A 15,990-nucleotide genomic window follows, 5' to 3' on the forward strand; every position below is an offset into this window, starting at 1 on the left:
ATATATCCAAGATTTCCAAAAGTGGAGAAAACTACTTTGAAATCAAGCCAGTAAAGGAACTTTCGACAAATGTTTGTGTATCCCCAGGGATTCTTTATTTTCTGTATGGATCAGATTATAGTATCCTTGTTTTGTGGTAAGATCACGAAGACTATCTTTGTGGAACTGTATAAAAAGCAATCAGAAATAATATGGGCACCACCTGATTCGCGTTTTGATTGTTTCAAGAAGTTGCTGTCTGGCCCCGGCTTTTTAATTTATCTGTAGAGCGTCTGAGTTGTTGACTCGAATGGCATCCGACGCTTGATACTTTCTTCGGAGAATACCCACTTAAGCACGCAGTCAAATTCCACCGCAATAGTTGTCACACTGTACAATCTTCCGGTCATCCCAATTTTGAATTTGATGAATCACTGATGTGTACATGGTTTTGAGATTTGTGGAACTCACATTCACATCACTCGTTTCAACAATCCTCCTCACACCCTGGAGAAGTTATTCTGGTGAGGTTACACCAATGGCAGGAAGCGCGAGATCCGAATTTTACTCTTATTAGAGCTCTTGAACAGTGCGTATCCTTGGCCTTGCAGGGGTATGATTTCAGGACACCTGGTTTAGTAAACAAGTGTGTTAATACTAGTCCGCTAGCGGACGCTGAGCCCACCTGAATTGACATGTCTAAACAAGTGAGCGTGCCCACAATTGAGCGATACGACTGGTTTACCCGACACCTCGACTGATGACCCAGTATCCTGACCGTGTAGATCGAATATCCAGACCGACAGGAGGTCTCAGATACCACTACTCTATCCGAACATTAGACTCATCTGAATGTCAATTAAAGAGTAAGTAGCGAAATTGGCGTTAGTCCCTGATTGCCGAGCTCCTTTGCTTGGTAGTGCCATAAAAAACCATTACATAGAGTGGGATATTATCCAGGTTAGACTAGTGTTTGCACTTCCGTCGTTGAAACCAGTAATGAAGAACTATCTGATAAATGACGTGGATCGCCTCTTGGGTTACATACTAGAAAGTAGCGGGTAGTTTATCTGGGGATTTACATAAATATTTCTCCCAGCAAAGTCATACCGGGGATAGATTTAATGTCAATTACGAACCACCAGAATACGTGACAAGATAGGACCCGAATTGTTAACCGCTTACCTTTGTCAACAAATCTGTCCATCGTGGTCAGTCGTATCAACCTTGGTGAAAGTGTTACGTTAACCTTCAGTCTTGCTTCGTCGATCACATCGTTTGACCACCGTTCGTACATTGCCGGCACGGAGACCATAGCTCGACATATATACGTATCCGAATCCTATTTCGTGAGGGCGAATGTAGAGCATAGGCGCGTATAAATGTACTTGAATAAAGCATACCTGTATAGTGAAGATAGACAGGTCTACAGGTTTGATCTCACGAATGTGTAAGTTAATGCTCAACATGCAACTGTCCAATCTTACCAAATGCACGTGCAGAACGGTAGCAGACAGAAGCTGTTAAAGGCAAAGATCACGGAAATTTTTTCCAGTGGGATGTGAACAAATATGTGAAAGAAACTCTCCCACCTCCGCGTACGAATCAGTTTCATAGAATGATCGGTTATTCGTAATTTTACTAGGCCACCTACTCTCTCTCTCTCACACGCATTCACGCAGTTCGAAATGGAATCTGTCAAAACATTCTGAGATAGTTGATCTCTTAAGAGGAAATTATGCCATGGATTCTAGTATGTTTTGGGTTTGTTGGGTTCTCAAACTAAGGATTTTATGTTACGTCTGGCTTTCTTGAAACGGTCACTGAATATGGCTACACTAAATAACGTACGTCAGGGTACTGAGCCCGGGCAATGCGTAGTGTTCCAACCTGGCTGTTTGTATTCACGAAGTACTTGTGGGGATCGAGCCGCTGTAGCTCTGTCTGTGGGTCGTTTGAACGATACCAGTGCACAGTTGGTGTTGGATAACCAGAGGCCAGACACTGCAAGTAGGCCTCACGGTCTGAGACCACCGCGTCCTTGTAGGGTCCGAGAATGACGGGTCCATGGCTTATGCGTGGTCGGCTGTATGAGGCAATATACAGATATAATGAGTACATGTTGTCTCAAACGCGCTGCATCGACGGTGGATATTTGGCTATCATCCACTTGAACACAGACTACAGAATAAAGTATCAGCGAACTGGGAAAAACTACAGTCATAGGGAAAAGACCGTCTTACCTAGACCTAAGAACATGATGGATTATGGCACTTCTAAGGCTTGCCTACTTTGGTGAAACTCGTTTGTTGTGGGATAAAACTTAGAGTACGACAATAATGTTGGCGTCGGTAGAATAGTAATGAACGGAAGTAAATTTTGTGACCAATTTAATCCTGTTTTGTTTAGTGTCTTACAAATGATGGCGATGACTTCTTTGTGGATACTTTTACATCGCTCCGAACAATGAATAAGTTGATTAGGTGCGGATTCTAAGACTTCTACGGTTCGTCATTACGTGACTATATGTGTGGTCTCAATCGACCCTAATTAGCTTTCAGTGACTTATCACTGAGCCGCTGTCTACGAACCGATCGTTATTGGGGTTTATGAGAACCGGCGATTACTAACAACCTAAGAAAAATACCAAATACGTTACTGGTGTAAGAAAGGAAAACTCCTGATTTGTTCGACTAACATACCGACAAACACTAAAAGGGATAAAATACGAACTGAGTGGCAGCGTCACAAACTGAAGGTTGCTTGAATGTCTCGTCAGCAGTCTGTGCACTCATGATGGTGTCAGAAAGCTTACAAACCAGTTGTCAAGCTTGTTAGGCAAAACAACAGTCATCTGATAAAAAAACCGTTGCAAAATGAGTTCCTTAAAATCAGAATTAAGGAATATATGTGCCATAGAGTAGTGCCTGCACAGAAAGAAAATCAGCACTGAATGACAATCCGATGTTATTATTCGTTAGTTAATATTGAAATTAGTGATGTCAAAAAATGCTCACAAAGTGCCCGGAACTATGAAAACAATCCCAAATCACTGGGATCACGCCATGCGGGCCCCGGAAAATGCTTCATTGTTTCTTCCTCATAGTAGACACGTTTTTGGATATGCTCACTCCTCTTAATATCCTGAAGTAAACAATAACAGAGCCCACTGCTGCTTAGTGCTTGAAGAGAAGATACAAGTCATTTCTCCCCTGGATACTTTTAACATGCCTCGTTCTGCAAAAGAAGAAAACCCCAATATAGGCTACCTTCAGCATTAGATGTTGTCTCCGACCAAAAAGTGTTGAGTGATCAAGTCCGACATCCTTCATTCTGATAGATAAACCATCACTTTACCCGAAAAATCACTGAACTCTACAGTGATAAAACGCAGAGTTATACTTTGCTTGACCCCAAGTGGAGAGTAAGCTTTTTTGGGGGCTCAGGATTATAGGTTAAACATATACCATATGCAAAAATCTTTTGGGTAGCTGAAGTCAGTTGCCCTATTTGGTAACCACACAAGATGGCGGTTCATTTGCCTTGGGAGAGTAAACAGGTGGAAAATGTGACAGGAAATGTTGCCCCCATTTGGTACTTAATAGACGACGCTATCACCTCTGCCTGTTTGTACGCTTATTCTATTACTTCATTTTTATATAAAATTCACAGACTGAATCTCTACCAAGAATTTGTGTTGTTACATTAACTTGCGGTTATTCACTGCTCCAGAAAATGTTGGTAGGTGACTCCGCACCGGATATCAGCCAGTCATGAGAACATTAACCATTAGGTTTCTAGTTTAAGGCATTGTTAAAGGTAGTAGCTTTCTCAAGCAGTTTATCAGAACCAAATCTATCCTCTGCGTAACTGCAGTAGGCGTTTCACTTTCGATTGGTCTTCCCCATATAACTCAGAACTAGTGATAGCATTCGATGGCTCTAACTACAAAAAGATCTTTTTACTTAACTGACCAGGTAAGTCCGGGATATTCATGTCCACATAAATGGTTATTAACACACCAGCTCCCAAGTCGCACGCAAAAAGACTGCATTGTTTTGTGAGGGCAATTAACCATGCTATATTACTTCGAATATCCTCTGCTGGAGGATGAACTCAGTTTTTTCATACAATAACATTCATTTACAATGAAATATTTGATAATTCCCAGAAAAGTTTGTTTTAGGAGGGTCAAAGCCTCATGTGGATAATTTTAAAGATCATCCAAATTCTACTTATCTAAAGGACGTTTTTTAGAAAAAAGGAGAAAGTATAAAGCTTTTCTAACTTCTACATTTCCAGCACAATAATTGAGCACCATCAAAGCCATTTTATGAATTACGAAAGGCTAACCGCAAGATAGAAAGCGCTATTTTTCCCGCACTTTCCTACCCCGTATGAGAAATAATGTCTATTCACTCGGCCGTGTTTGATCTTTGCTTCAAGCTAATCAGAAATTATTTTGAGAAATCAACTTTTCAGCAGATTTGTATGCGGGCCATGACAAGCATCACAAGGAGCTGCGCGGGCCTTTTATTTGAGGCCGTTGTTCGAAAAAAAGTATTCAATACCAGATCATGGGGCAAACCGCGGCATCGTGGTATGCTCTTTAATGGTCGTAAACTTTAACGGAAACGTTGAAGTGCTAGACGACAGGGAAGAAAGTAGACGGCTAATTGCTTGTATTTTGCAGCACCGGCTAACAGCAGGATCGCGTCACTGAATTGATTGTTGTTTCACTGAATGCTGTAGTTTAGTTTGTCAGGACAATGAACGTTAGCGAGCTTGAGGGTACTGATAAAAGCCAGGTAGTTGGAATTTTGATCCGTGGTCCAGTTCACAAGTAACGTCCAGAGGTTATTCTCATTCCCCCTGAGAAAAAACGTGGTGCCTGTGAACGACCAACGACTGCAGACTGGATGTGTTTTAATTTTCTTCCGCAAACCACAGAATCTGTCTCATCTGCCAATTTCGGACTGTGAAAAAAGTTAACAAAACAAATACTTTTAGCGAAATTCTGTTCTGTAAGTAGAGCCAATTAATGCTAAAAAGCCGAGAAGCACGGTTTTTATGCTTATCGGGAATCATCGGTCATTTGTAGCTCATGAAACTTTGGTACGTTTTGAACTCGCGGCCTCCAGGAGAATAGTTTGAACCATCCGTTTACCAACTGCCGAACTCCTGGACGCACACTACTGCATATAAAATTTCTTGTCAAACTAATTAGTCACACCGAACGGAACGACAATCTGATGATTGGTACTGATGCAAAACCACAAAATGAAATATTAAATGAAAGTCTACATTCACAAAAATGTTCATTCTCCATATTCACTCATCTGGGTGACTCACCTGAACACTCGGACTTGTATATCAAAAACTGCTGTGTGTTTTGGTTGACGAGCAATAACTGTGTATAATCCCCCGTCTGCCTCCGTCGGGCCATATATCCTCAGTCCACTCACGGACGTTGTATAGTGTGGTCCAGTTGATAGCTCTTTACCTCGGAATCTCCAGTGTATTAATGGTGGTGGTAGCGCTTGTATCACACAACGAATAAGAACTGATTCTTGAAAGGGGGTTGTCCGATTTCCTGATCTTGATGGAATCCACTGCTCGTTAGGACAGTCAGTAGTTATTATGCTTCGTTCTACGGTGACCTCGGTCTCAGCTCTTGCCATTTCGAGAAATCGATCGCCATCTTGGCGTCCCATTCTGCACGTGTACCTGCATAACTCCGAAAAGAGAATATTTACCTCAAACAAAGAACAATAAAACTAAAACCGAACACCGAAAACTACTGTATTTTGAAAACTGAAGCAATGCCCGTTGGAGCCAAACACTAAATTGTGGTGCCATCTGAGAGACTTTCCCTCTCACAGCGGCATGGGCTGAATTCAGTTAGAAAAACGAAACATCAAACCGAAAATCGCCAACGATTTATTGACTTAAGAGAAATCGCTGTGGTCGGTGAACAAACAGAGAACAACCGGAGAAAGTGATTTGTTGTCCACGTTGTACTTCCTCCTGAAACAACAGTAAACTCTTCACTACCTCAACAGATCTCAATTATCGTCAAACGCTGCAACAGTGCCGATGTTGATGTTCCTCCTAGATTACTATCGATTATAAGGGCCTCATATGCCTCGTTTCGTGGATGCGCACGTATCTGTGGCACATTGTTTCTTGAGTTCACCATATTTGATGATGTGACCTCTACTTTATGAATAAAAGGCACCGCCGCTGTGTGTGGAGAAGCTTTGGAGGCTTTTGGCGTTTAACGATCAGTGCCCTCGAACCATCACAAGAGTTTTGTGTGAATAACAGACCAGTAATGCAGAAGTGCGCTGGATGGTTTTAGGTAAAGTTCATTCTCCCTCGATGGATCGGCTAGTCATACTACACTATTTACGCTGGTCAGGCCATATGACTTGTATGCCGGAGGAGCGTTTGTCTAGTAGAACACCCTTTGTTTCGCCTTATATTGGATAGAAACGATCAAGTGGTGCTTAATCCATGGCATGGCAACCAAGCACGAAAGAAGTTACCAGTCAACTCAGTCACGCAGGCAAATGCTTTCTTCCAGGATAGGGACCACCGGACAAGACAGTTGGTGATCCCAACAGATACGGGTGTGTTACACAGCCAATAGTAGTCTCCACCAAAGCTATCGTTTTCACTGCCTAGCTCTCTATACCTGCCACACCGTCGAAAATTAATCATTCAAAGTCAATAAACTGAGTGTGTCAACGCCTCGAACTCATGGCTCTCATTGTTTCATCCTTCTCATCCTCGGTTAACAAAGCTAAAGCTGCTCCATTTACCGCACTTGAATGCACAATCTGCGAGCCAAAACACTTGACTGTAATGCTGCCAAATAGTCCCATGTAATGAAACACAGTGGACGATGCTGCCTTCTTATGATGATCGGCGCACTTGGTTTTCTTTAGCGCTACTTGTATGTACTCAAACAATCCAAAAATTGGCGAAGCACACTCGGTTTAAAATTAAGTTGACGTTACAGAAATACTCGCACAAATTGCAGCGGAGTCGTTCGTTTATGATTTTCTTCAGCAAAATACGTTCCAAATAGGCTTCCGCGTCTCCTTATTCCAGATTTAACATAGGTTTGGTGGAAACCTGAATACCGTACCTATCTGTCGAGCACTTAAAAAGGGAACAGCTGGACCTCGGCTATTAGAGTGAGTAGAAACCTTTGGTGCATTATTACAAGAAAAACAAAGGTAGTTCACCTTTTCTGTTTAATTGATCATAAAGAGAAGACCATTGCATCACATGATTTCATAGCCAACTGTTTCAATATTACAGCAGAAAGTAAGCGAACGGAACGCCTTCAAAAGGTGGCTAAGACAAGTAAACCAATTGTGATACACTTTTGAGTACACTCCTTAAACTTTTAATACACAGCATACCTATTATTGGTTGCGTATATGGCCGTTTCACTTACGCGTTTATAGGCCGGTTTTTCAAAACATACATTGATATAAGTCTGTAGTGTTTGTTGTACTCTTTGTGTTTCACACATCATTCAGTATTCCTTATTTCGTCACCCTTTGCCGTCAGAAAACTTTCACAGGCGTAAAAGAGCACTTGTTGTTGTCAGCAATATTTCTGTCGCTGCATCTATGATTGTAGCATGAGTAATATTTTGCTATAGTCTTTAGTAGTGTTCCCTTGCAGGCGCCTGTACTCTGTGTTGAACATCCATGTCACTTGAAGTGTTCCGCATAGAATGAGTGCGAGTTTGGTCGTCATGCCAAAGCAGGGCTGTGGGACAAAGATCTCGGTGAGCATCGAGATGGAAATGTTGAAACACTCCAGCTACTCCAAACCTTAGGTTTAAATGCGGATTGCTGCTCACAGGTGAAGATTCACGCTCATAGTTGAAAACTCTGTCACCATATTCACAGTAATGATTGTTTGCAGTTTTGCTTGCTGCTCATTTATATTTTTTCATGTACGTAATTTGATTTAAAGTATGAAAAGTATTTTGAAAAAATTTCACGATACAACCTGCGTATATAATGCACACCATTTGAGCTTAGATACACCCTGAGGGTTCTTAAATTTGACCAACCTACACATATGTTTGAAGCCCCTAACGCTGGAGCATACAAGCTTACTTCAGCAATACAAACACCACGAGAAATGAAGTGCAGGAAATACTAGGAAGTTTAAGGTAGGAAACTTACCTAATCGTGAAGAAAAAGCAAACGTATGCCTTAAAACTTTTGACATATTCAAAATAGATTAAGAAAAACGTTTTATTGCACTTCATTAAGGCGGGAATAGTGCCAAAGCAACTTATAATTCGCGGCATAAACCTAGGTTTTATTAGCCTGTGTGTACCAAAATTGAAGAAAATAAATCTCAATGATTGGTGAGTAAACTGCATAAATCTAATAAATGGAGAGTAAATTCACCTTAATATGTGCCCAGATTTTCGTAGTCATTTGCTTGTTCGCATATTAATATGATCCACAACTTCAGTCGGTGTCTCGTAGGCTGTTAGCGGTTCACGACTCAGGGTAAACAAATATACATGTTGGCAAACAGATCAACTGCCAACTGATCAACCACCAGTAAACACACCCGGGCTGCCTATATTTCGACAAATTGACGACAAATATATATGTTGTTATAGCTAAATATACTGGGGTATAGGTACGAAGGGTGCTTTATGCAGTGCATATCATACATACCATGATTTTAGTAGGAATATTTCTTCGGGTAAACTTCACCTAAATCTGTTGCCGTGTAGGATACTTTGAGGATATACCTTGGACATAGCCGAAGGTGAACCACTCTTAAGTAAACGATCATGGACAACATCTTGAAGCAACTATGTACGCGTAATTACGAGTACAAGTTTATGAAACTGCATATGCCACACAAACGAGACGAGAGAATTACTGTGGGCGGACGGCGGTCATACGGTTACTAACTATACAGAATAGCAATTCGGGAGCCACGAGAATTATCCGGTCCAAATATATATTGGAAGAACGCCTCGATTCGCACACGCGCCGACGCCATGTTGTCTCTCATAACCCCCAAACGCCGAGGAAGTACAAAAAGGGTATCCATTCGGCTAGTCTATGGCTGAAAGATGATGAAGAATAAGCATAAAGTTGTTGGAAAGTTCGAAATAACCGAAATTCCGCCTACCGGAGGCGGAGGATTCATATAGACTTCTGGGTCACCAAATAATTTAACTTAAACGCGCACACAGATTTATTCTCAGTTTATCGTTAAATGCATTAGAATGGACACAAATTATTTCTCACCTTCCAGAATCGTCGGTCGATATGGATCGTACGAGAAGAACAAACTTCTTTTTGTTGATTTCGTCTTGCCAATAGACGTTTGTTTTTGCGTTAGACGTCACCGGTTCGTTGGGCAATGATGGAATAAACCACTCAAAATCAATTCCACTGGTGAAGAACCCAGTGTAAACACAAGTTAATGCTAAATTCTCTCCCGATTGCACGAAGATTCTTTTGCTGCTATCAGTTCCCTCTATATACAACATCTTTGTGCGGCTTTCTTGAACAATAAGTATACATATCCAAAACAACACGCCGCCGTGCCGCATTGAGTAACATCGAATCCCCGCTGTTATTTTCTTCAACACATCTGAAAACTTAAACAATTACCCTAGTTTCAAACCCCGGTCTGTGACCTCATCAGGTTCAGTAGGTATACACACAAACAGGAAGCCGATAAACTGATGACTAGGAGCGGCGGTTGTCGGGTATGCTCAGGTACGTTTAGGCAGACTGAAATCAAATACCGAGCCTCACCACCTGATTTGCTGCGTTTGAGGACCACGATTATTGACTCTTTGGTAAAAATGGGCGGGGAACGTGGACATCCTCTCGCGGAAGCGTGAATTACTGTTACTGAGGACCAGTCCACAGTAGCGGGAGAACGCATTGTGAGGCACCTCGTTGGACAGGTATCTCAGGCTACTGAGTTTTAAGGCTGAATGTGTTCTTGATATTTAGTTCAGACAAGAACCATTGAAGAAGAGCAGCTCCCCTACAATGAGTCAGAAATGCTGGAGGTGAACATACATGGGTACGAAGTTCCGACCGAATCATCTGTTTTCAAGCTAACTATTTGGACGAGATAGCCACCCGGGCCAAAATGTGGCGAGGTGATGAACCTGCTTTGGTCACCTTCCTCCCGGCACTTTCGAGCTAATTCCCACTGCGCTCAAGTCAGTGTAACTAAAGAATACCCGGATGCCATGAGAGGAAGCGAAGAAGCCACGAAAATGTGGCAAGGAAATTTAGCGAACTAATAAGCTGAAACAATCGGCTCGGGAGATAAACTATTCAGACAACTCATTAAGAGGAATGAGGATATATTAACGTAAGGATGTCCAGGAAGGTCTTTGTGCTGCCCCACACATCGCATGGGGCAGTGACAAGATGTTCTAGGTAGGTTAAATCGACATCCAGCGGGTATGGAAGAAGCCGGGTTGACAGTGTTGCTGGGACTTGGAGAGAGTTGCTTGTCATTGGATTCGAAAATACAAACCAGTCACATTCTGCAGAACTTCCGGGCCATCGGTCAACCCATTATAGTCATCGGTGTGTATGGCGGCTAGAATTACCGGCGAAAGAGATGAAGGAACGGCCATGAAGGGCGGTCATTCCTGGAAGCATTTATGCTGGTGAAAAGGGACGGCACTACCCAGGAATATTCAGCTTCATACAGTATTATTCCGACTTGATGTCGAACGTCTTAGTCATAGGTTTTGTCCCCTAGGATTTGATTGCATGGATAAAATCATGTGAACAGGCCAAGGAAAATCGTTGCACATTTGATGAAGTGGTTTTTACGATCTGAAAGAATGCTGCTCAGGTTTACTGCTCCATATTTTTACTGGACGGAGATTAACCCGACTAGTCTGTGACTGTTATGATCGTGCTCCTTACAGTCCCTTCAGAACGGATAGTTTATCACTCACCTTTGGGGCGTTGCCAGGCACCTTGGAAAATATGAAGGAATAAAGTGAGTCGGAAAAAAAACACGATCAGCGCAATGCCACCATGCTCTTGGTCTCAGCGGAAGACCACGCTCTGAACAAGGGTGCACAATCCAGAATGACCAACAGGCAGGGTGTTGACCAATTTAGAGACAAACGGTAATCCAATCGATTTCTCAGCCTTAAGAAGGCCTAAGTGTTCAATTCTGCCCACTACATCCAAATTAAGTACCACTGGGAAGCAACTGTTGATCAGTAAATTTTAAGAAAAGCGCTCGCCAATATCTTCAAGCTTGGCACCTAATTTAATACACTAGATGTGCACCCGCAGAACTGTGGTGCCCCACATTTGCTTTGATTACCCCATCCTCCCTTCTTGGCCGGTGAGAGTTGGTCCACTTCCAGAATCAAGGGTTTTCGGTAGGTCGTATGCCATAAACAAAGAGCAGGTTGTGGTCCAACCCTTGGAAATAAACCCCTCATTATTATTATCAGTAGTACTCGATAACTTCCGAGTGGGAAGTCGAGTGACGAAATCAACACCTGTAAATTGGGAGCTATCTCAGCGTTGGCACTCCTTTTCCGGGGCTCCGGAATCGCCCGAACCTCGTAGTCAATATGACAGTGCAATAGCTTCATGGTCACTTATTTACCAGGATGGTGTATTCGGGGTTCCAAAAATGCAACAAAGGTCTGTGCATGGAATAGGGAATGTGCACACTAAGTCAGCTCGCAAGCCAATGCAATTTAGAACTCGCAAGTTAACGCGTGTAATCAAGAGAAAACGTGGAGCTTTTGAGAGTGGGTGTGGAGTGGCAGATTTGAGGTAATTAACAAATAAGACGACCAAACGGCCCCTACTACACTACGGCCAGTAATGCAAAACAAGGGGGTTGATAATTGGCTCCATAGTTGCATGTAGGCTTAGTTCACCAGTATGCCGACACTTAGGCTGGAGAGTAAACATGATGCCCCACCAGTCACTTGAGCCCAGATGTCTGGCCAAAAAAGCTGCTGCTAGAGCGTGGCTGGCAGACACGCTTCGACGTTTTATTCACCAAAATTCCACACCTGTCCCAAACCCGGCCCAAACGTCTAGACCGCCCTGGTTTTCACATCTGCCTATGTTGAACAAAACGGCGGGACAGGTTCTGTAAATGCTTAATCGACATACACTGTAGCATAGTGGGCTTCAAGACCCATTAAAGTTTGGTCCATCCACTATGGAGCACCACCAGAAAACTTTGACACAGTTGTGTGTGCCGTAACCGATAGGCTGATAAAAATAATTTTGTTTCCCAACGTGAGACAGCATACCAACTGAGGGATGTTCGAGCCACGCCAGCATACTTAAGTTCCAAATTTTCTGGACAGCCGCATAAGGGAAGTCAATTTTACGGCATTCGGACAGGGGGTTACCATTTCTGTGGCAGCTGGATTCGGGTTGATCTAGGAAACTAACACGGTTGAGGTCAAGAAGGTGTGGCGTAAAAGATAGTTTTGGCTCAGTTGGAGGATTATATGAGTGCTTGCTTTGGACCAGGCGGGATAGTCGAAGGCTATGCAGCGCGTTCGAAGCAGCTGCCTGTGGAGATCAAAGCTTGAATAATTGGGGGAATTGGATGAATTCACTAGAATCTGGTGGATATCGGGATGTAGCAGATAGAATGCTGTCTACGATTAGAAGAAAATCTCGAGGGGGTGGCAGTAAGCCAAATGAGCCTACGTCAAAATGGATTAAAGTTGGCTGGCCTAGCAACCAAGTCAGGCTGAAGTTGCCGATGAAATATGAGGACACAACCAATCACTGCACACCTGGTTTCGCTTAGATATCGGGCAGTGCATTCAGACGGCGATGCAAGAGGCCACTTCTGTTGGAAGTAGTTTTATCTTATTATTGCACTGACTACCGGTCGACCAGTAGGCGTAAGGCCAAGACGAGAGCAGTTGCGTTATTTTGGGTAGGTGAGATTTTGCTGACGTGGTGGCGATCAAGAAGGCTAGCCACCAAGCTAGTTGGTAGGGGCGAGTACAGTGTGAGTTATACGGGGAGCGGTTACAGAATCGCATTGGAGGGTGTCCTTTGTGCAAAGGGGGATCGGCCTGTGGAGGGAAGTTAGACAAATAATTATTGGCTGTGCTAGAACAATGTATAAGGAGATAATTTCTAGGGGTTGCAGTTTAACTAGAATCTACTTTGTAGACTGAACAGAAAGGGAGGAGTATGTTTACCGGGTACTGGGTCACTGCTGTCAAATTAAACTAAGAATTTCATTCACCGTTCATCTTCAGACTTACCATTTGACCAGGATGCTCTTCGCGTGATAAGAGGATGTAGGATGGTTTCCAAGATTGAGAAAATACGGCTTCGTTTTGGTTTACATTTGTTAGAACTCGGCGAAGAATAACATCAGACAATAAACAGAGCTGACACTGTAACCCGAGAATGGGACCCATTTTAAAGGAGCAATGCGTAGGTAGTCCGGTCCGGAAGTCAGAGCCAAGGGTAAAGAAAGCATAACGGGGTCAGCGGAGATCGGCATGAGAACAATTACACTAGCAGGTACTAAAGGCTATCTGCAGCAGATCTATACTTTAATGGGTAGGTGAAGATACAGTCCCAGAAAATGATGCCTTTGCACAAGAGGTAGGCAAGAAGGCAATTACTGGCCTAGAACACATAAGAAGGAGGCTGTCTCGTGTTTGGCTTAACGCTGTATAGTCCATGCTAATGGGTACACCTGCTAGGACCAAGCGATAGGACAGCCATGGTGAGAACGCAACTTAAAAGGTTTCAGGGCCTCTCAAAAATAGTCCAGTGTGAAATGTGGCACGGAAAGACGCTCATCACACCCAACTGAAAGCAAGCAATCGACGATGTTTCGAAAGCCTGCATGGGAGATATAGTACGGATAAGGAGGACCCTGTTCCATAATTTGAAATACAGGTAAAGGAAAAGTTTTGTCTAAACACGGTTCGGCAGGTCAACAACGAGAGCAAAAAACGTCTGCGGACATTATAGAGAAGACAGGAAGAAAGCCTATGGCGAGAGTCAGCTATGTAAGCCCTTTGGTGGACATGCCGATGCGGAAGGCCTCGGTATTACTTAGCACGTCAGCCACAAAAAGTCCAGCCAAGGTAACAAACGGCAAAGACGTCATGGTGGTGCGGATAGACACGCAAAGAAAAATTCGGTAAATGAGCGCTGCACATGCTCTAGAGTATCCCAGCATGCCTGTGGACTACGTGAGTCAACCTCCGGGCCAGGTCATGGAGTGGGTCTTACAAGCTTCCTAAAGGTTCAAATTAAACATGGTTTGCTGTGAAGTGCTTGGAAAAAGAAATCACAGAGCTTACGGGATTAAGCTTCTTTGTGCCGCGCAAGTGAGGAAAGGCTAAATGCGCTGTAGTGCATAAGATCAGGGTCCCTTACCTCGGGAAGAGGATGAATCAACAGGCAATAAAAATAGGCATTTCGGAAGGATTCTGGAATCGACGCATTTTTATTCTCAAAAATAAATTACTTAGATGAAATGGAACTATAACCAGAAATGACCAGGAGCACTAGTTCTTCGGAGTTATTCTTTTGTGTACAATAAAAAACTTTGGATGAACTGGTGCCCACGCCTGGCAATTGAAGGAAAGCTCAAGCCTCAGAAAACCTGCTGCAATAGGCAAATTTTAGGCCACTGTTCAACATAAAGACGCTTTTTGATCACCGTTTTTAGTTACCGTATATCAGTATGCGCTACACGGTAAAAATTAAGCTTGGTTTAGGCAATTGATGTTTTAAAGTTCCTGTAGGTTTAGCGCGTTCAGGAACTAAAGATTGGGTCTGATTGTCGCATAAGTATCTCAAGAACTTTGTTATACATGGTTCTGAAAACTTGGAGCTTTGTGGTTTATTTGACTGCCACGTCAAATTTTTTTCTCTTGGGGATAACAATAAACCAACCGATTGGTGTTTGGCTTATTGGATTCTCCCGTGACTTACTGGTGTCGATGATTTATTCAAGTTAGCGATTTCGCAACGATTTCGCAACGGCAGCAGGAAGCTCGGATTGGGGGTACGAGCAACAGAAAAAATTCAACCATCCTCCATAATGGAATAATCATGTTAGGGTCGTTCATAAAATTTGTTCGCCTGCTGCGGTATGCCGGAGCAATTGGTTCAAGTTCGGGGAGTGGGGTTGGTTAATTGGATCTTACTCTGCTTGGATTTTGTACCTTTAAACACAGATCATTTCGCTGACAACTGTACACCACCTCGAGTCATCGCTGCTGATCTAAAAGCACTCTTCACATGATTGCAATTTCTATGCCCTATATCTTAACAACGTTGGAATGCTTGGCAATTTCCACCAATTCGACCAGCAGTTCATCCAGATGTTTGTTCTCCGAATTCAACGAAACAGCAGTATGCTCATGTTGGTGACCACAAAGTGATTCCACTGGCCGTCTTACATCTTGAGCATTTTGGAGATAGATCTCATCGAGTTTAGGTAAAATTTGGTAGTTAATACACAATGAACAAATTGCTCCCGCTGAAAAATATTTATTTAAAAAGCAAAGAGCGAATAAAACAAGGGAATAACTGTGTTCTCAATTACCAGATACCTACAGCGCAAACACTGTTTTTTCTCTCCTGTCAGTATGATTCGAGGTGTGCGGCTGATATTCTCATATGAGACCTTCGGCATAGTACGACATCCTCAAGGAATTCTTGAGACTCTCAGGGTGGTACGACAGCATTTCGGGCGGCCATTGACGCTCTTCGGTGGGTTAGCGGTCACACTGCCGTTTCATCGGTAATGACGATGTTGTAGCCAATTCGACTGCTTGCTAAAAGCGAGACTTTTTGATATGGTTTGTTGCGCGTCTTTCACCGACGTTTCCGTCGAGTAAGCAGTTGCCGGATAATGCAGTCTGCCGCCCTCTGGAGAAGAAAATATGGCTGTAATAAACTTTTCGCAATCGCACTACTGACGTGTTCC

The 15,990-nt window shown here is 43.1% G+C and overlaps 1 protein-coding gene across 1 annotated transcript in view; it reads right to left on the reverse strand.

Annotated features, from left to right (window-relative positions):
- The window catches only part of T265_10040 (hypothetical protein), a gene marked incomplete at both ends in the record, with an annotated part of 28,155 nt that extends 14,702 nt beyond the window's left edge, over window positions 1-13,453 (reverse strand). The window contains 6 exons of the mRNA XM_009176294.1: window positions 1,165-1,321; window positions 1,831-2,065; window positions 5,332-5,706; window positions 9,288-9,625; window positions 10,979-10,999; window positions 13,295-13,453. Of these exons, the coding sequence (XP_009174558.1) occupies window positions 1,165-1,321; window positions 1,831-2,065; window positions 5,332-5,706; window positions 9,288-9,625; window positions 10,979-10,999; window positions 13,295-13,453 (1,285 nt within the window). The remainder of the gene's footprint in view (window positions 1-1,164; window positions 1,322-1,830; window positions 2,066-5,331; window positions 5,707-9,287; window positions 9,626-10,978; window positions 11,000-13,294) is intronic.
- Window positions 13,454-15,990: the final 2,537 nt, after the last annotated feature.

This window comes from Opisthorchis viverrini (assembly GCF_000715545.1).
Source record: "Opisthorchis viverrini unplaced genomic scaffold opera_v5_332, whole genome shotgun sequence".
NCBI classification, from domain to species: Eukaryota; Metazoa; Platyhelminthes; class Trematoda; order Opisthorchiida; family Opisthorchiidae; genus Opisthorchis; species Opisthorchis viverrini.